The sequence below is a fragment of the Caloenas nicobarica genome, chromosome 3, assembly GCF_036013445.1.
Source record: "Caloenas nicobarica isolate bCalNic1 chromosome 3, bCalNic1.hap1, whole genome shotgun sequence".
NCBI classification, from domain to species: Eukaryota; Metazoa; Chordata; class Aves; order Columbiformes; family Columbidae; genus Caloenas; species Caloenas nicobarica.
The window spans coordinates 72099217-72126107 of NC_088247.1; the positions used below are offsets into that span (position 1 = coordinate 72099217).

The window sequence follows — 26891 nt, forward strand, 5'->3', positions numbered from 1 at the left end:
TACTTGTATTTGGCTGGTGCACAGACAACAACTTAAAAAGGCAGTAAGAAAGCAGAGATTCCCTGCCTATGGCAAAAACTCAAAGAGAGTAAAGTTCTGATAATCCAGGAGAGACAAATCTGAGGAACTCCAATTACCTCTGAAGTCAGAGAATAAGGTGGTTAGGAGACATTAAAAGCAGACATAGCACAGGAAGAAAAGAGAAGCAAATCCCTGGCCATATCAAATTGCAAATCTGTAAAGTTTGTTGTGTAGTTCTAGCTATAAAAAAGCTGTTGTAAAGAGGATCAGGAGTTAAGTGAAGTAGCTCAATTTTAGAGAGAGAGAGAGAGAGAGAGGATGGTGATGACAAATTCAAAAGGTGAGCCAAATGAGATGGACAGAAATGAGACATTAGAAAAGTGGAAGAAACTGGGAGATGTATGTAGGTATCACTGACACTGAGTAGCAGCTGAAGCCAGGGGACTGGGTGGGAAAGCACAGAGCTGTAAGGAAGTATATGTGTAAAGATACCGATCTGAGAATACTAACAAAATCACTTTTGTTTAGTAACTATGAACTGGAGAAATTTAGTGAAAATTTATTCTTTTTTTTTTTTTTTTTAACTGCATGTGAATTATCGAGAGGTAACTTACATTTTTTACGAAAGTAGTTATCAAAAAATCTTGACCCACAAATATTTCAGAAGCACCTTGTTTATCATATTTGACAGTTTCCTGCACTAAACTCAGCTGATTAATTAGAATTGTCACATGACATTACTTCTGCCTGAATGGGTAAATATGTGTCAATTAGTTTAAGACTGACTTTACATTAATATTCTGTAGCATATACTTTAAAAAAATTCCTCTAGCAAGTATTGCAAGCAAAAAAAAAAAAATCAAAAAGAATTTCCCCTTGCCACACTCATGTATTGTATACAAATTCCTTTAAAACCTCGATTAATGTTAAAGGATTTCTATCCACACTGCATTCTTTTAATACTAGGTTTCCATATCTCCTAAAGTTTCAGCTCACAGAAAAACTTCACACAGGCCCACACTACCTTTGACTAGCATGGTGAATGTGCATCTGCAGATTTTGAAAATAGGGTATTCTTTTGCATAAGTTTTCCCCAACTGGCAAGGAAATGTGGAAAAAACAAAGGAGTACTCCAAAAAGGAGCGCCCCCATGCTTGTTCAGATTCCAGGGATATAAGTGCCCACAACATTTCTAAAGAAAAAGTGAGCAGCGATATGAGTTGCAGTAGCAGCTGATAGGAGAGATCTGTTAAAATTGATCATACTGCTGTCAAAACATCAAGAAACTGGCCAATACATTCTGCAAAGTTGTCAGATCAGATGATATAGCAGGGAAGAGCAGCTATACATTACTCGGCAGCTTCTTTTCCTGCCACCAGCATGTCACTGGCTTCATCTGTGCTGTGACCTGTTGGGGGCACTCAGGTACAGCAGCAGATTGCTTGTTCTTGTGTTACTTGCTTTCCCTTCAACCCTCAGATGTAGCTATTTTATTCATGAATCACAATATTCCATTTAAACAATTAAACAAGATATTTTTATTACTTTGGGGAGAAGAAGGAAGTTTCTCAGAGAGTCATTAGGGAGACTCCGTAACAGTTCACTGCAAGTCATTTTGCTATGTTGGTATATTGTAGTGTTTAGGTCTGAATTAAAGCATTCTCTCTGCTTTCTCTGGCACTAGCTTGTTGAATTACCTGCCTTCCACTGTATTTGGACAGAGCCCATATTTTGTGCATCTTTAACATATTTCTGTAAGCAGCTTGTATTATCACCACTTGTAGAACCATTTGCATTTACTTGCAGAGACAGCCAGCCTGACAGGGCAAATGGCTACTGCAGGAGACTAACTTTCTTATATTGTGCTACTTTTCAATAAATCTTTCATTCCAATCCTGAGTGCATCTCAGGTACCTGTGAACTGAAGCAGTTAGGCAGCAGGTTGGACTGCATCCATTATGCTAGGGGGAAAAGATGGATTATGAACAGTGAGAGCAAATTGCAAGAAAAAGCTTGACAGAGCTAAAGACAGAAAGCTTCAGTTTTTCCCCTTCCTGGGGCTGCACATCCAGGAGAACCTCCTTGCCTCCTAGAGACCTTTGTGCACCAGGAGAGTCTGTGAAAATGAAGTCCAAACCAAACCTGTCAAAAATGCTTTTAGAGACTTTTCTAGGTCAGACTCCCTGGCAGCATCTCAAAGCATCAACTATCAAGTTGGGTAGCAATCTGTTGCTAGACGCATTTGTGTTGCATATTATGCCAATTACTTTGGAAGCTGGTTTTATGTGGTAAGTTAGGTATCCACAATGCGTATCATGTACCAAGGAAGCTTGCACTCTTCTATTTCAACACAAAGAATATGAGACCTCTTTCCATGAAGTCTAAAAACAATATGCTCTTTAAAAAATATCTTGTTGCGACCAACTAAACCTTGAAAGATAGACTTGCCAGCTGAAACGAAATTTCCCATAATGTACATTCCTGAGGGAACAGAAAACATGGGAGTTTTCCTTGTCCAGGAGACTACTGAGAAGTCTGACTGTTTGAAGAACTGTTTTGTTATTCTACAACTCCTTTTAGGAAATATTAGATGAATTAGCAACTCTTCACACTTCAAGTTAAACACAAAGTCTTTTTTTCTCAGTATTAGTTTTCCTTCAGTGCTTAGGTTTAGATAAAGAAACATTCACTTGGATAGTCAGATAGACAGGCAGACACATCTCCGAGTGCTTTGATCCTGTAAGCCGCACAAAACCTCTCTTAAAAGACATCAACAAAACAGATATCTGGTCAGTATTTACAGGAAACAAATACTCGATAAACAAAAAGTAGAGGCCAGGGTTTTGTATTAGGAATAGTTGCTTGATTTTAATTTGACTGAAATTTGGTTGATAAAGGTAAGAGAGTTGATGAAGCAGACTTCTTTAAGGCACTTCTCTTGCTGCCACCTGGCATTTTGATTAATTATCTAGAGTGATACAAAATTAACATGCCATATATTAAGAAGATGAAAACTTAGCTATCTGGCATGACTATAATATAAGTAAAATGTAACTGTAAATAGGCAATCATTATTAAGCAGGTGTTTCCAAAAAGGTCCAGAAGGTATTGATTCTTGGCCTTATGCCATCTAAAATTTTTATCAGTGACTTAGAAGAATACCAAGAACATAGAACATCAGTGATAAAGCTTGTAACAATTTGAGAAGAGGAACTAATGAATATGTAACATTGATGCTTAAGTTTCTGCTACAAGGGTATCTGAACAGTTGGTAAACTGAGTTTAAGCAAACAACTTTTCAGAACAGTCACATGTAAAGTTATTTTTCTAGGACCAAACTATTACCCACAACTACAAAACAGGATTTCTGTTGGGGAAACAGTGTGATGGATCATGAGCTGAATCTGAGCTGTGTCCATCCATGTCCAAAAGCATTAAGGCAACTCTTAGATGAATAAACAGAAATCTCTAGAAGGAAAATTCTATTCCTTATTGGGCAGCCACTGGTTTAACTGGAACCCATGAGTTCCAATGGGAATATCCACTTCAAACAGAAAGGTTCCTTCATTCTGTCTGAAACATATTTAGCTGACAGTCTAACTAACAGACTCCCTTTTGCTGTATAAGCAATTTTTTCAGTCCTGTTTCAGGGGTATGGTGGCTTTTCCTGAGTTGCATTCATAGGTTGAAGCCATTCTTTATTATGATGATAACCTATTGCCTTGTGACAGGACAAAGGGAATTGGAAATGTAAAGGACACTGAGGAATGGGAAATATGCAATGTAGGGAACATGCTGGTGCTGCTGGAGTGGTAGAAAGAAAAGAGGCTGGGAATTTTTTATCTTTCGCTACTGAGAGGTATAATAGGATCTAATGTCTGCAAGTGATTTGTAAACAAAGAATGGATGTTTTTTGAGGCAATATACTCCAGTTTAAACAAGAATTAATCCAAGAAAGTCATGTAATGTGTATTCTAAAGGAGATCAAAACAGATTATCACAATAGTGCATTCTGCTTTTATAATCTAGCCTTAAGTACATAAGCATTTTAAAAATAAATCAAGATGAAGCAGTAGCATGCCCCTATTATTCTTTGACTGTTGCTTGGAGCGGAAGAAAATATATGTTGGTTGATAATACCAAAATTTTAAGCAGTCTGAATAAAACGGTGTTATATTTTTTTTTTCTATCTAGCATGCATGTTGACAGAAAAAGAGATACTTTAGATATTTTCAAAAAACAAATATATAACTAAATAAATATAAGAAATGATAGCCATGTGAATAACAATTTTGTCTGAAATTACTTTCTTCATTTTTATGTATTTGATTTTTTCTTTTTTTTTTTTACCTTGGTTTTGCACCAACTTCTCCCTAAGTATTGAAGTGCGTGCCAACTTCAAGCGTGAACTACTGTAGTCATTAGTAGACTCATGATAACAATGCTTTTGTAGGGACAGAATATAATTCCAATATTCTTTGTACTTGTATATACGAGTTTGTGGAATAATTCAAGCCTCATGGCAACGTTCACTAATTCAAAGACATTAGTTTAGACCACAGTATATTAGTTTAGACCACTGTATCTGAATAACCTGTTAGTGTAGCCAGTTTCAGAGAAAGGAAAATATTTATAGGTCAGACCCATCCTGCAAAACAACTTTCTAGCTGCATAGTTTTATGCTCCTAATGCATGATGACAAAAGTTTCTCATCTCTTTAAGGGTATTCAATACAGAAAGGAGTAATTTCATTATGAAAATCCAAAATAATACCAAAAATATTTCAAGTGGCAAAAATACTGTATTTATTTGATTAGAGAGGCTTTCCTTATCAAACTTTACTACTCTCTTCAAGACTTCTGTTATCATACGACAGAAATGAATTATCTTGTCTTTTGTGGTTCCTTGTGCTTTACATCATCCCAATTGTGAAGTTTGTATATCATATAAGTTAATACTTTCTTAGTGCAAAGGTGTAAGGGTAGGTGAGTGCAACAAAGAAAGTAAGTATTACGATTACATAAACAATCTTAAATGTAACATTTCCTAACGTCTGAATTCTTCATTTGCACTCTTAGCTCTTTCAGCCTTCATTTTTATTTTTACCACTTTGTTTTCTAAAAAGCAAACAAACAAAAAAAAGTAGTCCATCAAATTACGTTTTTCTGTTAACAGTCATTAGTAAGGCTGAGGTCTACAATCCATCCTCAGAGCTCTGCCAGTAGAGCAATCAAAATCTGTCTGGTTCAGCCCTCTCCTTCATACTCACGGTCTCTTGGTTTAGCTGTTCCTGACTTTTTCTTCAAGTCTCTCCTTTTGTCCCACTCCTCCCACTCTGCGTAGCTTGACCTCGTTGTGCAGCTCCTTATAGTACAGATCTTCCTTTCTTTACCAGTCTCTTTAGCAAATTTCCATATTGGGTCATTCCCTTCCAGTCCTTGGTCCCAGCTCCTTGTCAGGCCCTTATCCCCACCATTCTGGTTTCTACTCCCTCTTCCTTCACCAGCCAGCATCATCTCCCCAGCGTTCCAAACCTTCATCTCACTCTGCCCTCCATTTGTCAGTTGGCTCTAACCTGTCTCTTGGCCCCATCAGTCCTGGTCATAATTTCTTTTATTTCCTCTCCCTAAATGCGCAATCTCACTAGATTACTGCTTCTAGTATCTCCTTTGGCCCAGTCTGTTTTCTGTCTTTGTCTTTTTTTTTTTTTTTGATTTCTGTCAGACAAATTCTCCCACACTTCCCTTCATACTTCCTTCTTGCTGAGGAAAAGCTCAGTCTCTGAGGAATTTGGCTTTTGAATTTCCAGAACAACCGAAGCGGGGGCCTTGTGGAGGAAAACTGAAAGTCTAGAAAATGTACCAGCAGCCCTAACTGTAATAAAAAAAGGGACAGTGACAGGGAAAGGAGAAGCAACAGGGTGTTCTCGACAATATAATATGAACTAAAAACTAAGAAACCAGACTTTGAATTAACTTTCCAGGAGCTGTTCCTACCTCTGTCACAGCCTTCATATAATCTTGTGCAAGTCCCTTCATGCAAGATTAAAAGACGCATTAAAAGACACAGATATTCTCATGTACAACACACTAATGCTGAGCTTTCAAGGCTCTCGGTTCCTAGTACCTGCAACTCTACGTCAGGCAGATAGGCTTTGTACCCAGTATATTAGGAGAGATACTTCAGAGACAAAGACAACTTGAATTGCTGTAGCTTTGAGCATTTGAAAACTCAACTTCTCTCTCAAAATTTAAGGCTATTTTCTCAATATGTCTCTACATTAATTTCATTATTGACAAAATAACAACTACGACCATCTTATGAGTACTGTAAAGCATACTTCACTTCTGCTTTCCTAACATCCCTCTACAGAAATAGTTTTCTGAGTGCAAAGCACACCTGTAAGTATGAATGAGAAACACACCTTTAAAAGAGAAAAAAGGCCACAAAAAGAGATGGATAATATCATGAGTAGCTGTAAGTACCAATCCCTTAGTCAGATTGTTTATCTATCTGCTGTTTTAGAGAGGCTGTTTACTGCTGTAGTTGAAAGCTGAAAAGCTGTGGCAGATAGCAGATGTACCAATTAATAACCTGTCAAGGCTGATGGATAGAATGAAAAAAAAATTCTTACGTATATCTCCTGTGTGTTTTTTTCCCCCACATTTCAGGTCATTGGGGGTCATGAGATACACTCTGCCTCCCTGGAGAGAGACGAAACTGTCTCATTAGTGTCTATCTTTCATGACGTTAAGATGCTACCTTTGAGATGCTAACTCACCTGTTCTTCTCCTAGAATCCTGAAGTGATGAAGCTCTTTAATCAAGGAGTCTGGACAGCCAGCTGTTGGAATGAAACAAAAATAGGCATTTCAGAGCTTCCTGTCGGCTCAGTTTTAGCATAAGATACATGGATGCAGAGAGGATAGAATATACAGATTACCTTAGATAAAGAAGATTAGAAAGATTAGCCATGGTTCTGCGGGCACCAGAATGCTGAAAACCATCTATCAAATAATCCTTCCACATTTCCGAGCATGCTACCAAGAATGCTTAGAAAGGTTATATTCCAAATATTTTAGCCCTTTACCCAAAGGACTACAAACAAAAGCAAGATGAAAAGGGCAGCACTGTCTGCCAGATACCGTCAGTCCCTTCATGTAAGCCAAAAAGCCTGTTAAAAGAGGATCTCACATTAAAACCTTGGAGCTGGCCAAAGCTGAATTCCGATTCACACACCAGCTTTGGACTCATTTCTAAGTGTAATACAGGCTTTCCCTGATTCCCTGGAGGATTTCATAGGCTCCACAGATCACTTTAATTTTGGCTGTCACAAATATGACCCATTTCAGAAATATGTAGTTGTCACTCACAGGTGTAATACACAAACCAACTATGCAGGCAGGGGAGCGATTTGCCAGAACTCTGCAATCATATTAATGTTCAACTGCTACAGACTTTCCCATCTGTACCAGCCAGTAAGAAAGAACACATCTTGCTAGATGCCGTGCACTTTACTGAACTTTTCAGACTGTGATTACCTTCCTGGAGATGAAATCCAAGGCTGCTACTCACTTTTGTACACTACTGGACTCATTTCTGGCAGGGAATAGAAGTGCAGAATTTGAAAGCAACCTGGGCTTTATTCTTCTTACCATAAACAGAAGTATCTGCTTGCAAACAGAGAAAATTCCTTAAAGTGATTTAAGAGCATGGTTCTCCCCAGAACATGAGAGGAATGATGATTTTTATCAATCTGTTTTTCTGCTGATGCAACTACAAATAGTTACCTCTCACTCTTAATGACTGCCGTTAAAAGGATGCAAATGAATTGGAGACAGTCGTCAGGAAATCTCCATCAGCACTGTGGCTTCACTGAAACCCAGAGAGGCACGACCTACACTCACAACTTCTGTTGGCGTAGCTATCTTAGGCATACAAAGGCAAAAGCCTTTATACTTGGAAGCAACGTAACTAAAAAAGGCAACCCCCCTACTATAGATACAATTATACTAGTACAAGTCTTCTGCTGGTATAACTTTTTCTATTTAGGGGACTGATTTAAATGAAATTCAAATCAGCTTCTTGCTGGTGAATGCTTTATCTCCATTCAGAGGAGGTACAGGTGGAGAATGCATCACTACTGCTAGAGTTAGGTTATGGTTGGGCTTAGTGATCCTGAGGGTTTCTTCCAACTGAAATGATTCTATGATTCTACGATTCTATAAATGCAACTTCATCACCAAACCCTTTTAAAGGTAGCCAAGGATTAAGGTGGCCAAGGTTTAAGCATATGGTAAGAATTATCTATTAATGGCTTGCCTCTCATTAAATATTAATATTTATCCCCATTTAATAAAACCTATGATATTCTCATATGCTTCTTTCCACCCACCTCTTCCCTCCTCTCAGGCACAAGGATATTCACGTATTTGAATTTGTGAGTTTTAGCTCCAATTGATTCTTTCTTAATGAGTTTTTATTCTCCTCAACTTCCATGAACACAACCCCTGTTTCACCTTTAATTTTTCTCTCCTCATTTCTTCCATGCTTAGACTCTCACTGTTTATTCTGGTTTTTGTTCTAAATTTACTTAAAGTTGTCCTTACTGCTTCCACCACAGAACCACTGATATGCAGTATTTTTCTGTCCTTTTTCACTGGGATTTACATCTCCATCTTCCAGGTCATCCAAACCCTGAATGTACCAGCTCTCACTGTCTAACTTCTTGACCTGAGGCCTGACTTGTAGTCCAGAGCTGTTGACTTCTCTGTGTTTCGCATCAATCAGAACTCACTGCATAAAGCATGGTGGTTCCTCTCTCTTACCCTCAAGCCCTTATGCAATTATTAATTTTTTTTCCATGTGTAATTTTCCCTGAAAATATCTGCATTGTTTGTATATTACTATAGAAATTTCTAAGTGTAGAGAATAATTATGATTTCATGTAATACTGCATGTTAATCTTTAACAGATGTTTTTTAGCTTTGTAACACCAACTAAAGTGCTTTCTGCTTGTCTCTGCTTTTTGCAGCCTCTACAGCTGCTTCTTCAATGAACCATTTCTTTCTTCATTCTTATCCTTTCAATTTATTATTCACTAAATCCCTTAAGATTGGAAAGTTTACTTTTTCTTGCCTAGCAAGAACTTTTTTCTCTTTCCATTCTCCTTGAAATCATATTTCCTGTATGCCTATTTCTCCCAGAAATCCATCCCATTCTTCCCTCATCCATAATTTATACAGTCTCCCTTATGGGAACTGCTTACAGGCATTCTGTCTTTCTTCCATGCTAGAGACTATAGACGCTTTGAAACGAAAGATCTTTGTTTGTAAAAAATGTGTAAAAGTATGAAGATATATATATATATGCATATATATACATGTATATGCTTAAGTGTTACTAGTTGTCCACTGTTGCGTCCTTTTTCCAATACAATATTTTGTATAAGCTATTTTTCAGAGGCGTGCCCAATGTAGTTTTCAACCTTTTCATAGTCCAGACTTTCACTAGATCTTGAAATCTGATTATGCAAGAGATCCTGAAGTTACTAGCAAAGAAGGAGAAGAGAGAGCTTAAAAGTCATGTCACTGTTGGCATGATGCTTTCCAGCAACAATGAGTTTGGAGAAGTCAAACGTGTGCAACACTGAATTATACTGACACACTTAAACAGTCTGCTGTCTGTAAGAAGTCCTTTCAGATTTTCACATTGCAGAAGCACTAATTTGAGGAAACAACTGAAATTATTCTTGTCAAACAATAATTTGATGAAAAAATGGAAATAAAGAAGAAACTTGGAAAACAACAAAAAAATGGAAACATCTTCCTTTTTTTTGGATATTTCTGGATGTATTTCTGATATTTCCTATTTCTACTATAATTTCTTCTGTTCTGTAGGCAGACCTTTGCAAAGCATGCTCCAGCACTGGGACCCATTTTTACCAAGTATCTGGAGTTTTGAAAAAGTCTTGGATGATGTTAAATTCTTGTGCTGTGACTAGAGACCAAGGTTATAGACCCTTAACCATTCCATAAATAAAAAGAGATTTAAAAATACCTATTCTGCAGAAAAGCATTAAGAGCTATTTGTCACCTGACCCACAAAACTACCCATACTTTCATGAACATATGAATGTATATGCAAACACACATGGCAACATGAAAATTATTACGAGTACAGCACCCAAATGGTTCCCTGGTAAACTGTGCACAGCAATGATTAAAATAAAAATGTATTTTCTAAGTCTCTGATGTGCAGCTAGTGCATGCCACATGAAGTAAATAATCCACACTTTACAGATTTCTTCTATTTTGTGTAGAATGCCTTGAGGATCAGTTTTTATGCCCTCTGTAGTACAGAAACCCTTATAATCAATGGTCTCAACAATTATTGAAACTAACCATTTCCTTCTTCCCAATTATTACTTGGAAAAATACAGGCAGACATGAAATTTCCACAGACACAAACCAAACCATTGGAATATTAAATAAATCCGTAACAATTACACGTAAAAGGAAATGACGCAAAAGCATGGACATTTGCCTTTAATCAGAAGCCAAAACTTGGGACTGAGAACATCAGCAGACTGATAAAATGGCAGCTAAATTGTTTATTAGTTCTTTCAACTCTTTCAACTGACATTTAAACATGTTCTTGACTATGACTGTTACAGATTTTTGCTAACTGTGAAGGCAGAGCAAGATGTAAGAAATGTAACATTGATGCAAATCTTTAGTATTTTTATACCAATTTCTTCCTCTGACATAGCTCCAATGACCTCAAAGCAATACGACCCATAAAACAGAAGTGTCTTAGGAACAAGCCTGAACCTAAGCAGAAAACTAAGTTATGAAGGGATGATACCCAGTTCAAAGCAGCAGCAGCTTTATAAACTCACCATAGGTAATTCCTTTGCTTATATTTAAGCATTTATTACTTAAATAAAATTGAAGCATACTACTTGTTTGAATAATTTTGCTGTTGCTTGATTCTCATATTGCTTTATTATTTAATTCCAAATGCTGCACTTACGAATGAAAGGTACATTCAAAGTCATAGGAATTTGCAACTGTAAATTTACAATTTACATTGTGGTATTCTCTTCATAAAGATATAAAGACATTTAAAATATGTACATAGAAGTATATTTATCTCCAATAGAAGAATAAAGAAGCAAAATTTATGAAGGACAGTTTAATGTCTCCTAACATAATAAATCCCCTGATTTCAACTGGTCTGAACAACACATTTTTAGCTACACTTGTAATTAAACTATGCTTCTAACTGCTATCAATTTAATTACCCAAGTCTTCACATATTTTTTTCTCAGACAGAATTAGCTTCTGGTTTTGTTTTTGCTTAAAATTATCACTTTGTATGATTTATGTTCTCCAGTGAGAAGGCAAAGGAAAAATTAAATCAACGCTTTAATATTGCATAAACCGGCAAAACATAAGCAAAAAAATGACTGCCGTTACAAATAGAGTTCATTGAGAACCAACGCAAGTGCCAGGGCCCTGATGGCACCACCAGCCCTGACTGTCCCTGGCCGGCCCCCCAGGGCTCCCCACAGCCCAGAACCCCATGTCAGCCCCCGGGGCCATCAGCCCCTGCCCCAGTGATGCTGCAGCAGGGCCGGCCTCCAGCTCCCCACAGCTCTGCCCAGCCATGGGCCCCTCCGAGCCAGGCCCACCCCTGGGCCCATGTCCCAGCCTTGGCCTGTCCCCATCCTCAGGGGGGTGCCCAGTGCCCTGGTCTGGGGCTGCCCCAATGCCCCCAGCGGCTCCTGGCTGTGGCTGAATTTTAGCCTCAGAGAATCATAGAAAATCATACAACATCTTCATTGACTGTAGTTACAAGCATATATATCTCTACTGTAGGATTGTGTGCTACATCTTATCTTCCACCATACGTTTGTAGCATTATTTCCTGCTTTGCATTTTAAATTTCATCATTTCCCAAATGGTAAAGTTGGGTGAGATTCAATTCACTGAATTTAAGCATCTAAATATCAGCTACATGAGTCTAATATATTCATCGCACACTTCTCTTTCAGTCAATAGAAGGAAATACACAGCTTCACAGGGTAATTCTTGTTGTCTGAGACAGGCCCCCAAAAAGGTATCACTTATCTCCATTAACTGAGGAGACTAAGGTGACTAGCTAAGATGTACACAAGTAACTTTCAGACTTTCAAGGTTAGATGAGCTCAATTTCACACAACAGCTGCAATCTCAATCACTTCTACACATGCTTAACTTTGAGCATGTAAATTTTCCCATCATATTTAGCTCCATGCAAACTGAGCATGGACGTTATGAAAACAGTGTAATTTCCATTTCTCTCTCTTAAAATTTATGCCTGCATCAACCCTTGTTAATTCTGAAAAGTACATATTCTTTTGTGAGCTCTGAGCATAATCATGTAAGAATATCTGTCACTGTCCTTCAAAGGATATCTTCCCACAGTGCTAATTGGAAAACAGAGCTTGCAACTGAAAAATGTTTCAAATACATGAGAATAACCGCTTCACGCTTAGAAAGTAAACGGATGTGTGTTTTGTTTTGTTTTGTTTTTCCTGACAGCTCTACATAGAATGGTATTTGACTGGAGTACAGATATGAAAAATGTTCCATGTTAAAAAAAATAATTCTAGAAGTTTGGAAATGCAGCACTCTAAAGGCAGTACTTGCAATATAGCAAAGATTATATATATATCTAGGCAAGTGTACACTGGCTTGCTGTGCATATACAGTGAGGGAAGGTGGCAAGGGAAGCCTGCAGCTCACAGGTGCTTGTTACGGTTGAGTATCCATCCAGAGCACAGTCACCCTTCTATCTACTGAGGGACACGGCAGCTGGGACTCCGTGGGCAAGGTACAAATACTTGGTACTGCACAGCCCGGCCCAGACAACTCTGTTGAGTGAGCAGGAATGACAGAAAGCCCTGCACTGTGTGTGATAACACTAGGAATGGTAATGGGGCAGCAAGAAGAGGGAGTTGGGCTAGACTTTCACGGAAAATTTAATACGTTTGAAATCCCACAATTAATGTGCATTTGTTTTTATGTCATTTTCCCAGTCTCTGCCAACCTGTTCAACTAATTGGAACACTGGTGCAAAAAATACACCTTTCTGCTGTCTGTGTCTCTTCCAGTGAAATGTAACCCTGTGCTTGTGACAATGTGGTCACTCTGATAGGAACTGACAATGATGTCCAAGTATGAAGTGACTTCACTGTGCTTGTGTTAATTAAATGTTTTGATGTTTCAGATGACCTTTTCTCATTTTTGATGTTATGTGAACATGAACAAAGACAAAACTAAGCAGAGTGTCTGGAATGCATAAATATGCTACTGAAAAGAGAAAAAGATACGACGAAGAATAACAAGTATGTAATTTACAGAATATAAGCACATAAGCTCATCTTTGCAATACTGCTTGTGCTTGGGCATTGTGAAAGATGCAGTAATATTTTCTCCAAGATCTCACAGAAGGGTATTATTATTATATAACCAAACTTAAAGCTTCATTAATTTTTAGACCTACATTCTGCTTACAGATATAATCCTTTGTATAAGAAAGAGGGAATTTTTAAAGAAAGAAAGGTGATAAAACTATTCTGTGAATAATTTATCATCTCATGTCCTAAGTCTTACATCTCTAACTCTTAAAATACAGGGGATTCACAGGGGTACACGACTTTATCTGAAAGATCAATTATTGCTAACCGCCATTAATCATAGAATCACACATTAGACTCAAAACCCTCTCATGAAATCAGCTTGCAATCACTAGGTTTACTTATCAATTTATTATTAACAAAAGGTCTCATTCATTTACCTTCTGAATTTGCAATGTTGATCATGCATTTGAGCCACATTTGCAAACTGAAATTTTCTGACCCATTAACTCATACTTCTGCTTCCAATACCTATTTTCATGATCTGTTGTGTTTGGGGTAGGTTCAGTCATGGAACATTTTTCCCCAAGACAGAAAACTATATGACTTTTTATTCAACAGATCCACAGTGGTTATTCCCCTGCCTCACCTGTATGTATCAAAACTTATCTCAACAAGTATAATATGTCTTAGCTATAGAGATATTTCAAAATGCCACAAGCACCATTCAGCCTGTTGGACACACTAAAACATCTGATGGTTTATTTTTTGTAAATACATGTTGACTGCAGTCAGCAGTATATTTACAAACTGGGAGACAACCTTTTAGTACCCAAATATCTTGTACTGCCCACTTTACATTTGGTGTAAGAAATAACATATTCAGCAAAACAAAAAAGTGAAGTAAAAAATTACATGGGGTTCTTTACTTGTAGTCATGCCATTTTAATGACATGAGTTTCCAGATGATATTTTTCTGTACAGTAATTTAGGTAAGTGGATAGCAAGGCAAAACAAATAAATGTCGGAAAAGAGACATGTTAGAGTATTTCAATAATATAGATTGCTTTGGAAAAAAACATAAAAGGAGACACTTTCAAAAGCAAGAAGTATTGAATTCCGTCCTTTCAAAGTCAGCAGGCATGTATTTAGACTGCAAAGCTCAGCTCTGCAGTTGGGCAATGCTAAACCAGAGAAGAGGACAAGCAATACTTGCATGTGCTTTACGTACCCAGAGGTTGACATAGTGAAGGTCTTTCCTGTAAGTCTTTAAAAGTCTCTCTAAAACTACAAATGCTGTGGCAGTTCTTCAGCTCAAGCAAACTAGCACAGCAACAATTAAGTCAATAGTGCTTACACATGTTCATACTACCAAAAAAATTGGCTATGTACGCAACATGAAATACTTTGTTAAAAAGACTGTGTGCCAATAAAGAATATATTTAAGTGCCCCTTTTTCAAAGCCTTATCTGCAATAAGAAATCTATTTGCCTTTAAAAAAATAATCTGAATTTAAATACGATTTTCTCCTTATTAATACCCCTGCCAAACAGTATTATGCTATTTTTTTCTTGATTGATTTCTGACAGCTGAAGTCAGTAAAAAGACCTATACAATTTTTTTTGCTATCTAAAAGGCTGCTGAAGCTAATATTCAAGTAAGTTGCATGAAAGCTTGATTGTCAGGACACAATCCTTGTCCTGTTCTGATCAGTTACCAGAGATGCTAGTTGCCCAGCTGAACACTCAAAGACAGAAAAGGTATTTTTGCTCTCGTGAAGTACTCGTGCAAAAATTCTGCAAAGGGACTGCAACAGACTTGGGAAAGGATCACATAAAGTTTGACTACTGGCAGCAAATAGAGCATCTCAGATTAGAGAAAATTCTGCTGGTCTGGCTTTCTCTCATTGCACACAACTCTGGCCTTCACTGTGCTGCTACTCACTGTTATTTTAATGACGCTTTAAAGCCAAATGACTATAAGTAATGAACCACATTAGCCATTTTCTGCTAGGGTCTTTCTTTTAATCTTTACAACAGAAAATATCAGCACAAAAACTGACCTGCCATTTTAGTTTAGCACCAGCATCCTTGCTTGCTTTTTGCATATTTAAAACAATATTTAAAAACAAGTACTGTTGACTCACATCAGCATTCAAAGCCTGAGTTGTAGAGCGCTGCGCAATGCCAGCATGCCACTGCTTGTTATTTTTGGCAGCTTTCTGTATATGCTGCACCACTATGTGAGGAACTGTTGAAAGAGTCTGTCAGAGGGGGGAGATTTTCTGAAAAATAACCACTATTGCCTAAGAGACTAAGACTTCAGGGCCATCATGCAATAGCGCAAACATATTTGACTAACAGTCTGTATCATCTGGTAGCTTGATAACCCAGTTTAAATCACAGGTGTAAATTCACCCATGCAACTCTCAGTAAAGTCAGTGAATACTAAACTCATGCAGCAAAACAAAATCCATTGTATCTGTAATGAGAAATTGAACTGCTCAAATACAGCAGCTACAGAAGCAGAAATAAAAAGGAGACTCCCTTCTTCCCAGTACTGACTTTGCCCGATTAAAGTAAATTTTACAGAAACAATGTTTTTTGTTGTTATAAAATGCTTCTCAATTATCAGAAGTTACTCCTACAGTTTCTTCATAACATCAAAGAGTCAGAAAATCAGCAACTCTAAGGCAGCTACATAACCAGGTGTGTTTTGTTTTGTTCTGCTGTGGTTTTTTTTTAAGACACAACAGAGCTGCTCTAAACTTCTCTTTGGAAGACTCAGTACTTTCCACCATGTAAACCTTGGTAGTGAAAATCTCATTGCAGGGATCTGGGCTGAAAGGAGCTCCTCACTTGCAGTGTATACTAGGTTTTTAGCTTAATCAGCTCAATTCATGAAAGGTTTTTCTCATCTTTTATTCAAAAAGTAGTTGAAATCTCTAAAGCGAACTCCGTTCTCTCAAATTCCCACCTTCATGCTGGCACTGGCCTTTGATGATGATCAGTACTTTTGAGAAGGCAAGTGAGAGGTCAGGAGCTTTCAGCATGTGGTGGAGACTTTATAAGAGAGAAGATTGTCTTCCCAGGGAAATCCAACTATCCCTGAATAAAAGCCAACACAAGGCAAAAATAACTATAGAAGAATTCCATTTGCTAGTTACTGAAGGGCAAGTTGTTAGAAGATTTTCATTTCTGAATGCCAAAATTAAACGTGAAATATAGAAAACGCTAAAAGGTTTCTAAGCTGAAATTAGACTAAAGTTCACACAGTCGTTTTCCGTCTGATGGCTTAATAACAGAAGTATATTGTAAAGCCCAAGTGTTGAGAATCAGATGTGGAGAGTAAATATTTCTTCTTTCCCCTTAAAAGTCAAATTAAGGAAACTGTCCTCTAATTTTGGGGATGACAGACAGAAGGAACAGTTTCAGCACTTCATGTTGCAATAAATTTCCACCTCACTTATATTTTACCAAGGCTATGAAATGTAGAACAAGCCATTGTACCATCAAGGAAGGTGTGGCCAGGTGCCAGAAAACAAACAGATTTCCAACTCTTTAATTACAAAAGTAGTGTTCAAGGATATTCAAATGAAATTTTTAAAGGTTATTTTCTGTCCACAATACAGGAAAATCAACATGACAAGCTCAAAAAATATCTGACAAAAAACCCAAGATGCACACATGTAGGTCTCGCTCTCTTACTCACACATGCATAAGCATGCACAAAATTACTGTCGGAGAAAGGAAAATGACAAATAATATTCAGTGACCCAGAAACTGCAATGCTTTTCTTTCTACTTTTGCATTTCTTTTTTTCCTGGGATATGACGTACTTCTATATAAACAGCATATAAAAAACGCCTTTCCTTTAATCTGTGCAGCATTTATAGGACTTCAACATGAGCCTTTCACTGAGAGCTTAAACAAATATTGAAATTGCTACATAAATGACTCAGACTACAAGGCAAGCCCAGGATACTCTAAAAATAAATGTTCATGGACAATAAACCCATCCAACCAAAAAAGAATTTTAAAAAGCGATGGAATATATTACATAGCACAGACATATCTGGATGAATAGCTACGATTTTCTCTTTTTCATAGGGATTTTATGACAGAGAACCACTTCCAGAACACTAAAGATTGAAGCGTCTAAAAGTGACCTACACTATCATAATGCAGTTGAAATCTTAACTGTTACCTAATTCTAATATTTTTTTTCCTCTTTCACAGCACTGATACATGTATGCATATCTTATTGCTCTCCATCAGGGAACATGGCATAGTTCCACTTGTGAAATGAGGACGGTTTTGCATTTCACCTTAATCAGATCAAATTAGGGCAGGTGGTAACCCTGCAGGCAACATAATTATGAAAAAGGCCTGTGTTCAATACAAACTGTCCTTCCAGTCTTAAGGTCTAATAGGACATCATAGTACAATATTTTGTATTTGACTGGCAGCACAGAACACAGAAGCCCACAGAGGGGGGAATACATACTGCTCTAATTTTTTGTCTGTGCAAATCCCGACAAATAATACGTATGTTCTTCAATATTTACTCTAATATAAGAGGCAGAGTGTTCCTGGGAGTGCAAAAGCTGGTGTGGGATGAAAACCAAAGTTAAATACAGAAGAAAAAGAAATTAAATCACTCTCTAGTCAGTCTAATTCTAATAACATTGTGTGAGACAGGCTAATCCTGCATTACAAACAGTGATTCGTGCTTCTACTATAAAAAAACCTGACAGGCAGGCATAAATACAAGAGTTCCTGCTGTCTGTTCATCTAACAGAAAAGAATTGGAATGACCTGAGAGGTTCCCCAAAGATAGAGAGTTAAGGATTTTTCTGATTTTATACAGATATACTGGTCCTGTTCTTGAACAGACCACTTGCAATAAATAGCTGGCGAAACCCTTTTGAAACAAGCTGAAAATTTAATGCAAAATTTTATTCTACATTAAAGGGATAATACAGCCAGGTTCATTTGGAATATTGCTCCTCTGAAGACACCCCGAGCACTACAATAACAAATGTTATATCAAAGATGCACTCAGCAACAAATGCAACATGAGCCTCTGTGAGGCAATTTTTCAGTATGTCAGAATTATAATATTACTCCATGGAAACAAATTAAGCAGCACAAGCTCTGCTGTTGGGATCGCTTTATTAGCAATGCACTATTTTCTCATAAAGAATGCTTTGCTTTGGATCTGTCAATGAACATCAAAGATGGTTTATCTGTTTTTATGGTGCACGACTTACTATTTGCTTATGAAATAAACAAACCACTTTAACATCCGTCCCTTTCTGTCACACTTCAAAAATAATATTGAGAATAGCAAAACAATTCCTGATAATTTTTCCTGTGCAGCTGAAATCCAGTCCAGTGTGGGGGTTTTTTTAATCAATCAGCATAAACACTTTAATCGGGAGGGATAAAACTGGTACACTAGTACCAGTGAAGGAATACTGAACAATTTGTACCTGGTGGAGGAATATCTGTTCTAAATAGCCACAGATTTCTGCAAAATATTGAAAAATATTCTGCTCTGGTTAGTCATCATGCTGATACACAAATTGACTCAACTTTGTCCCTTGTGCACAAAAGAACACAGCCCTTGCTAGGTGGAGAGGCCCTTTCAATGGGTCAGAGAAGGATGCTGCGCTTGCACCGTGGCCATAAATTTCCAAGGCTGTTACAATTTACCCCAAGCTTGGTGGCTGCACTGGACTAGGAACCCAGAGGAAAATGGATTTGCTTTCCTGTCTACAGGGCAGGAGGGAACCCCCACAGCTCAGCATTATGCCATCAGACTCATCGCTACGCTGAAGTGAATTAGTGCAAGCAATTTCATGAGATTACGCTAGCAATTTAGTAGAGAACAGCTGCCACACTGCACAAGAGGATATTCCTTCTAGTCTTTACTTACATGGCCACAAATAATAATATCCGAGTTAATCCAGAGCAACAGCATACATCTTTTATCTTTACCACCTTACACAGAGATATGCTACACCTTGTAATTAGTTGGTCTTGTCTAACTCACAATAATTCCATTATCACAAATCCAATATATCTTCATTAAATTGGACATTCTATATGACACTATTTCTTCTAATATTTGAATTACTTCCCACATCTAGAGCATGCACATTTTTTCCATCAGCTACACCTTTTTCTGTATTCTTTCGATGGTGCACTGTTACTAAACTGTGAGTCTGAAGCCAGAATAGAGAGGTATAGGAGCAAATCTCCAGCCTTAGTAACTGCACATATGAAACCCCACAAGGGTATAGAGATCAACTGCAGAGGGTTTGTGGGGGATAAATGTGTTTCCCTCCCGCCTCCCCTGACCTTGGGTATGGGGTATCGCTGTGAACAAAAAAGTCTTTATGAAAATTTATACCTAGTGCAATCCTAAAGTTGCATAGCTCGGTGCTATGAATGCTGATGCAGACACTAGAAATCAGGGCTGGAATGTCTCTGACCTTGATGCTAACACTTAAGCAGGCTGAAAAGCCAAGTCAGAACTGGTGTCCCCACAGGAATCCCATCTCCCTCCCATGCACAGAGTCTCCCTTTTTCCTGGTAACACAGAGACAGAGCTCAGGCAAGAGTCTCCTCTGGTTTTTCCTTCCTTTTGCAGAATGGAAAGTGAAGTTATTGAAACTAACCATAAGGTTCAGGTTGGTTTTTTTTTCTCATGTCATTAAAATGCTCACTTGACTTTGCTTCATTTCAGTAGACCACTGAGTTGCAGTTGTAAAAAATAACAACACTAGGTCTCATTGCGTGTACACTTTTGACACCATGTTAACTACTTTTTCTGTAAAGTACCTCTGAGCAGTCATTTATATGTTAAGTACTGAACTCTGTATCACTTCTGCCCTTCAATATTACATTGCTTGCTATGCATTTTCCACTTGTGTCTGTTATGTCATGGATCAGAAATTCATTCCTTTTACTTCTGTCTGGCTCCAGAATACGATCATGCATGAAATTTTAGAGACACCTTTTTTTCTGACTAAGAATTATTGGATATACAGCTATAAAAGCATACATAAAAGCTAAAAGCCCTTAGAATTATTTGGAGGGGAAACAAAACATCCCTTAAGCATCAAATCTGTTGGAAATTCTTCATACTGCTCTTCTGTACCAATTCCTGCAGGATTTGCTTTCTATTGTAGCTTAGCTCCTCTCTGCTTCGAGAAAAAGATCGTCAATTATGATAAATGATTCTGTATGGCAGGATTTAGACTCAGGCTCCAGAAAACTATGTCTAATGAGATTATCTGTTTCTTTTTTAAGGATCAATGATTTATTTATAGGCAGGAGCCTCTAAGGTTAATTTCTAGTGCTTTACTCACCAAGCTATCCAGCACTCAAATGACTTGTAGGAGACATACAGTCAGAACCAGCTAATCCACATCAGCTTGTTTAAAAAAATTGTCAGATTAACAAATCAATGATACTTACACACTACAAAATTGGTTTCCACTTAAAAGCTGACTGGATTTACACAGTTTACATGCAGCATAAATCCTGTTTTCATGTAGTTTAGCAAGGATTCTGAGCAAAGTGATTCTCTCCTCTCTTGTCAATTTACAAGACACAAACTGGCCAGCAGAAATCCTATTGCATTTTGATGGATGTCTATTGAGGGAAACAGGGGAGGAGAAAAAAAAAAGAGCAAAGTGGGATTTTTGATGTTTGGCTACAGATTGCTATCACTGATCATTTTCCTATGTCTGCTTTCACAGCTAACTCTCACTTTTCATTCAGAGAGGTTTTTCTCTGCTTCACTGATTATGCCAAGAAGTCTGCCTTGCCTAACTTGTGACATGTTGATGCTACATTCATGCAGCAATCCATTGTGGTGGTTGCATGACTGTAGAACCAATAGGTTCTATATTCACGGGTTTTTCATTCATTTCCCCATTTTAATTCTGCTCCCACCTGTTCCGGTCATTATAAAAGAGTCAACAGCGTGGCTGCTGTCAAGCAGTCTGTGGCATCGAACGCAAAAGTTAACTTTGCTGCAACAAGTTCTTTGGTATGTATATGCACATCTCCTTTCCCCCCTCTCTTTTTTCCCTTCTCTATTTATTTATTGTTCCCCTTCGAAGGTTGTGGAGTATTATCTAGTTTATTTTTATGTTTTGTTACTTTTGGAATTTGATGGAGAGTGGGTTGCGAGAACACAGCACACTTGAGATCATTAGCACTATATCCTCCTTCACTGAGACAATAACAAATCAAGGAAGCAAATAACTGAAAGGCCTGATGATACTTTTTTTGTGCAATGGCCACTGAATTAGAAGAGCTGTGATATAAAACTGATTCAGGTGACAGGTGCTTAATCAACTGAATCTCCAACAACTCTAATAATAGGTTCCTAACTCCTCTCTGTATCTGGAAAATACAATCCAAAGAAAAACATAAATATTTGCAATAAAAAAAATACACCAGTGTCATTTTGCATTTTTTCAGTCTTGTATCTACAGATCCAACGGAACTGAAGGTTAATGCTAACATTCAAAGACAGGCTGTGCATAACCTAAGAGGACATGTGACATTTTTATGTTTCAGGCTAATGCTTTGTGTCTTTGTTGTTCAGGAGAGTCTCATGTAGGAAAGTAAGCTAATGTCAGTGACTATCTCAATATTAAATAGATAAAAAAATAAATAGAGACAAAAGAAAACACAGTGGAAGTGGCTGAAATAAGTGGCACGTACACAGTACGGTAAACAATTCTGCTGAGCACCGTTCTAATTTGTCCCATCTACCACAACCAATTACTCCTACCTCAGAGACTCCTTATCTTAGATTTTCCAAGCCACCCAGCCTCTATTTCTTGATAAAAGACACAGCAGTATTTCAGAAAATTGTGCATTAGATAAAGAAGAAACACAGTGTTAGAAATAATTGCCTGCATTTTTTCCCCAGCTGAGCCAATCCTCCATCCAAACAGTTGAGAAGCTAACTGCTTGCAAAGTTGGGTCTCAGTAATCCATCTGTATTGGCCACAAAATAATAGGTTTGACAGTATTGTGGCACCATTGCTCTTAGCATTATTGTCTGCTAGAAAAAGCTGGGAAAATAATCTTCGAGAGGTCAGCAAGAGCAAAAAAGCACTGGGTTGAATTGTGCCCTCCACAATACCGGCTGGACATAATACACACTTGTGACACAGATGCAACACTGAGCTCCACAATGTGTGAAATGTAGAAATCATCCAGCCCTGTTTCTTCCTCCTTCCTCTCCCTCCTTAGCCTCGTTCTGGGAAAGAAAAGATATCTTTGGTTTGGGAGAAGCTGGAGCTAACAGTAGGTACTGTAGAGAAATGTACTGAACAAAAAATCCATCTCTCTCTCAGTATCTTTTTCTCTGGCACAGGCCAATAAGAGATGCTATGAGAAAAGCACAAGAAACAAGAAAATAGTTAAATATCTCTGTATATCATCCTTGTCTGCAGACTGCAGTTTAGGGACATTCGGTGATAGAGAATGCAACCAGATCACCTCCTTCCCTTGCCACTCTTGGGACTACTCTGTTGATGTATCTAGTCACTTTGGGAACACTGAACACCTTTGGTCTCTACAATAACCTTAAGCAGTAAGTTCCACAATTTTAAGTTGCAGAGGGTGAGCTTCCTTTGTTTGCTTTCTACCTGCTGCCTTGTAGTTGTACGGCTATCTCCAGTTCTCACACAATTAGAATGGGTAAACTCCTGTTAATGTTTTCCATTCCTCTCATGATTTTAGAAAACTCCACAATTGATCCAGATGTCTCTTGTCAGAATAGAAGAATAAGCCTCTCATCATATACACACTATTTCATATCTCTGGCCAACTTTGCTGGCCTATGTAAACAATAATTAACTACTTTCTTTTTCAGAGGCAATAACCAAAACTGCATTTGGTACAAGCAGAACCAAAACTGCACTTGATATGTGCAGAGCAGGGTGCACTCTTGATTTACCACAGAGAAATAACATTTTGTCATTTTTAATAGTTCCTAAGATCTTAATTGCCCTTTTGACTTTTGCTTAGTGCTCATATGATATTTTCAGTGAGCCATCCAATCAAGATACCAAAAAAATGAGGCAGTAGAAGACAGATCAGTGACATCCTGCCTGTTTTTGCCCTTGTACGCTCCAAACGATGCCACCTCACCTTCTTAAGAAGCCTTACTGGAAAGCACGCTCAAAAATAATTGCGGTGTCATGCTGACACTCAGCTCTGTAAACCAAATCAGGCTGTCATTCCATTCTTGCACCTGAGCATCACTGCAGCAGCATTGTGGCCAACTCTGGGGCACGGCCATGTACCCCATTAACCTGACTTGCCTTCCTGGCTCCACCTCAGCTTGCCCCAGCACTGGGACTTCCCCGGTGATCGCAGGGCCATGGCTGAACCTGCACGGTATGTCCCATTGACACGGCACGGCACAGCACAGCACGGCTGGCCTCGCTGCCGCCCCAGGATCACTCACCACTGTGCTTTGCCACGTCCTGCCAGAAAGCAGTCACCAGACAAGACCGCAAAATGACTTACCTTGTCCCTAAGGAGTTAAGGATGTGGGAGTCAAGCTGTGGTGTGAGGTATGAGGGAAGAAAACAAAATGGACAAAAATCTGATAATCAGAAACTAATACATGAAAACGAACAACTAAAAGCTTTTATCTGAAAGTTGAAACCAAGGAAGGAACGAAAGATCAAGACAGCAAACAAATAGGAAGAACAAAGAAAACTACCATCAGCCTCCTCCTTTTCATCTCCTAAAGGGCAAATATTGCTCAAAGAGCACTATATTTACTCTGTAATAAGTAGCTTTGTCATTTTCATTACAAAGACCATGCAATAACAAGAAAATTACAAGGATCATTTTATTTTCTGACAGATGAAATGGCATAGGATTGGAAATTCGACACTAGGCAATGACTGATGTTCAGTGGAATTTCTCCACCATCTCCAAAGCATGTCATTAGGTAAGGTGAGAAAAATGTGGTGTAATTAACCCTTAACTACACAATAGTTGCAAAGGCACTGTATTCTGCTATATATTGTATAAGTTATTTACAGCTTCTTTTCTGTTCATCAAAGCAAAGAGAAATGGAAACAGAAAGCACTTTTGCATATGTGCCTTATAGACCTGAATTTGAAAAATATGAAGAATGATTTCTCTAAACCCCAGATGTGAAACTCTGGAGTTGCATAAAGAGTACAACGTTCCTTGCAACCTGACCTGTGCACACAGCATGCTGGAGCACTTGCTGTTTATGTAGAGCCTGTACTGAACTCATGCAGAAAACTCCTGAGGATGAGACAATTTGTCTGGCGCCCTCAGTTTTCTTGTCTGTGCTAGGAGAAATGAGGACCTCAAACCTGGCATCTGACTCATAATAAATGAAAAACAAAATCTTCATTTGTAGCTTAATCTTTCATCTGCAGGTCCCTCTACAGGCTTGGTTTTGGGATTATTTCTTCATCTCTGGTAGCTGTCAGGACAGGCTCCTATGTGACTGAAAATCCTGGTCATGTAAAGTATGCTGCATCTAGCTGTGCAAAGGTGATATGACATTTATTTTTATTTATATTACATTTGAGCTATTGTGCTAAATACCCCACTGTGCTAAATAGTGGGTAAACGTGTCAAATTAAAGAGATGGTATAGTCATCTGTAAGTCTACCAAAGGGTGCCATGTACAAGGGTGATGCAGAATCTATGGCAGATTCCCCAAGGGAGGAGGCTGAAGCAGTACAAGAAAATCCCACGTTCTTCTGTGCTTTGCATATAATGACCAATGCAAAACTGGGTTTTTAGTTGTAACTCTCAGCATCATAAGCTGTGAGTTTGGCCTAACTTAGTGATCTTACATAGAACATCTTACACTGCCAAAGATAGTTCTCCAGGTACCCTTTAGAAATAGAAAACCATAAATCCCATATCTTGAATTTACAGAATACAAACCAACAATCTGTAGCAGACTCAAATCTATGTTTGACAATGACAAGGCAATGCTGCCATGCAATTACGTTGGGAACCTCCACTGAAGGCAATGGCAATTGAAAGTTATAACATGTGGCTCTGAATCCACACATAATGACTTTGTGGAGAAAGAACAGTCATAGCTGCATGACAAAACATCAGTTTTGTATTTTTTGACTTTTCTCTCAGAGCCTTAGCAATATTTAAGTATGGCTCACTTCACATCAATGCATGTATTCTATAAGATTCAAAAATTCAAGATCTGTCTCCCACAAAGTCTTTTATGGAATATATTAATTTACATTTTACTCAAGAGACTGAAGTCTTCCCATCACAGACATTTCAGCCTTCTTCATAAAAGCTTAGACAGGATTCAAAAGAAAACAAAATAATAAAAAGCTTTTTAGATGCCCAAAAGACCAGAACAGTTGAGATTAGTGATCTCAGTGTGCTAGGTACAGCCTGTTTCTTTTTCCTTTTCTTTAATTAACCTGGCTTATTTACCTGGCTTGCTGGGAAACAAGCTATTAGAGCCCACCCATTACTGTCCCTGAAGCTTGCACAAAAAGCCAGAGGATGACATTTAAGTAACAGCTCTCATACCATTCTGCTTTAGCAATGTAACTGTTTTTAAAACAAACTTTAGGGTTCTATCTTTAAAATAAATTTTGCTAATGAATTGTTTCATTGGCAGGATGCAGTCTGCAGTTTATTCAGTCTGTAATATTCTCACGTGATAGTTATAAAGAGTCTGAGTTCAGTGCTCAGAAACGAACTGTCTCCATTTGGAAGGAAGGAGGACTTAGCTGGGCAGGAGGACAGATGGAAAAACCAGCAGCCTAAATAACCAGAAAGGGAAACAAGGATAGTTGCACTAGGAAATTTGAAGGTGGGTATACAGGAAGAGGAGACAGGCATTGCAGCAGACAGAAAAAATACAAAACACTGAAGACACGCAGCACCAGCAGAGCTATTTTTCATGTCAGATTTTCTTTAACCTGCAAGCTCTCAGGGCCAGACCCATTAGCACACTGCCTATGATGCCTCAGCTCAGGCACTGGACTACATTTGCAGACCATGGCCTATATTTTCCTGACAAATGAGGCCAGGAAAGGGATGGGTTACACTGAGGGAGCTGCCAGCTGCCAGCATCTCGCTGATACAAGGAGAAGTGTAGAACAAGGGGCCTATGCTGAGACACATCTGTAATCAGAGAGACCTCACTGAAATGATAACGTCCATATAGTACGTGGGTGACATCCAAGAACAGAAGAGCTGAATGCACATCTTCCAGGAAAAACCGTCCTCTTTGCAGGGAATAATTTGGCTGGTCACTTTGTATGTAGTGTTATGCTCCCTAACAGGAAGAGATATGTAGAAGGAACTAGTAACAAAAATCTAACCATGAGCTGGTGACAAGCATGAGAGTGACGAAAGGAGCCCCCTGCCAAATATGCTAGACGT

At 38.3% G+C, this 26891-nt stretch overlaps 1 protein-coding gene across 2 annotated transcripts in view; it reads right to left on the minus strand.

The window, feature by feature from the left end:
* The window catches only part of PRKN (parkin RBR E3 ubiquitin protein ligase), a 732034-nt gene that overhangs the window by 115598 nt on the left and 589545 nt on the right, over window positions 1-26891 (minus strand). For both annotated transcript variants that reach the window (XM_065631599.1, XM_065631600.1), the window contains exon 8: window positions 6803-6864. In XM_065631599.1, the coding sequence (XP_065487671.1) occupies window positions 6803-6864 (62 nt within the window). The remainder of the gene's footprint in view (window positions 1-6802; window positions 6865-26891) is intronic.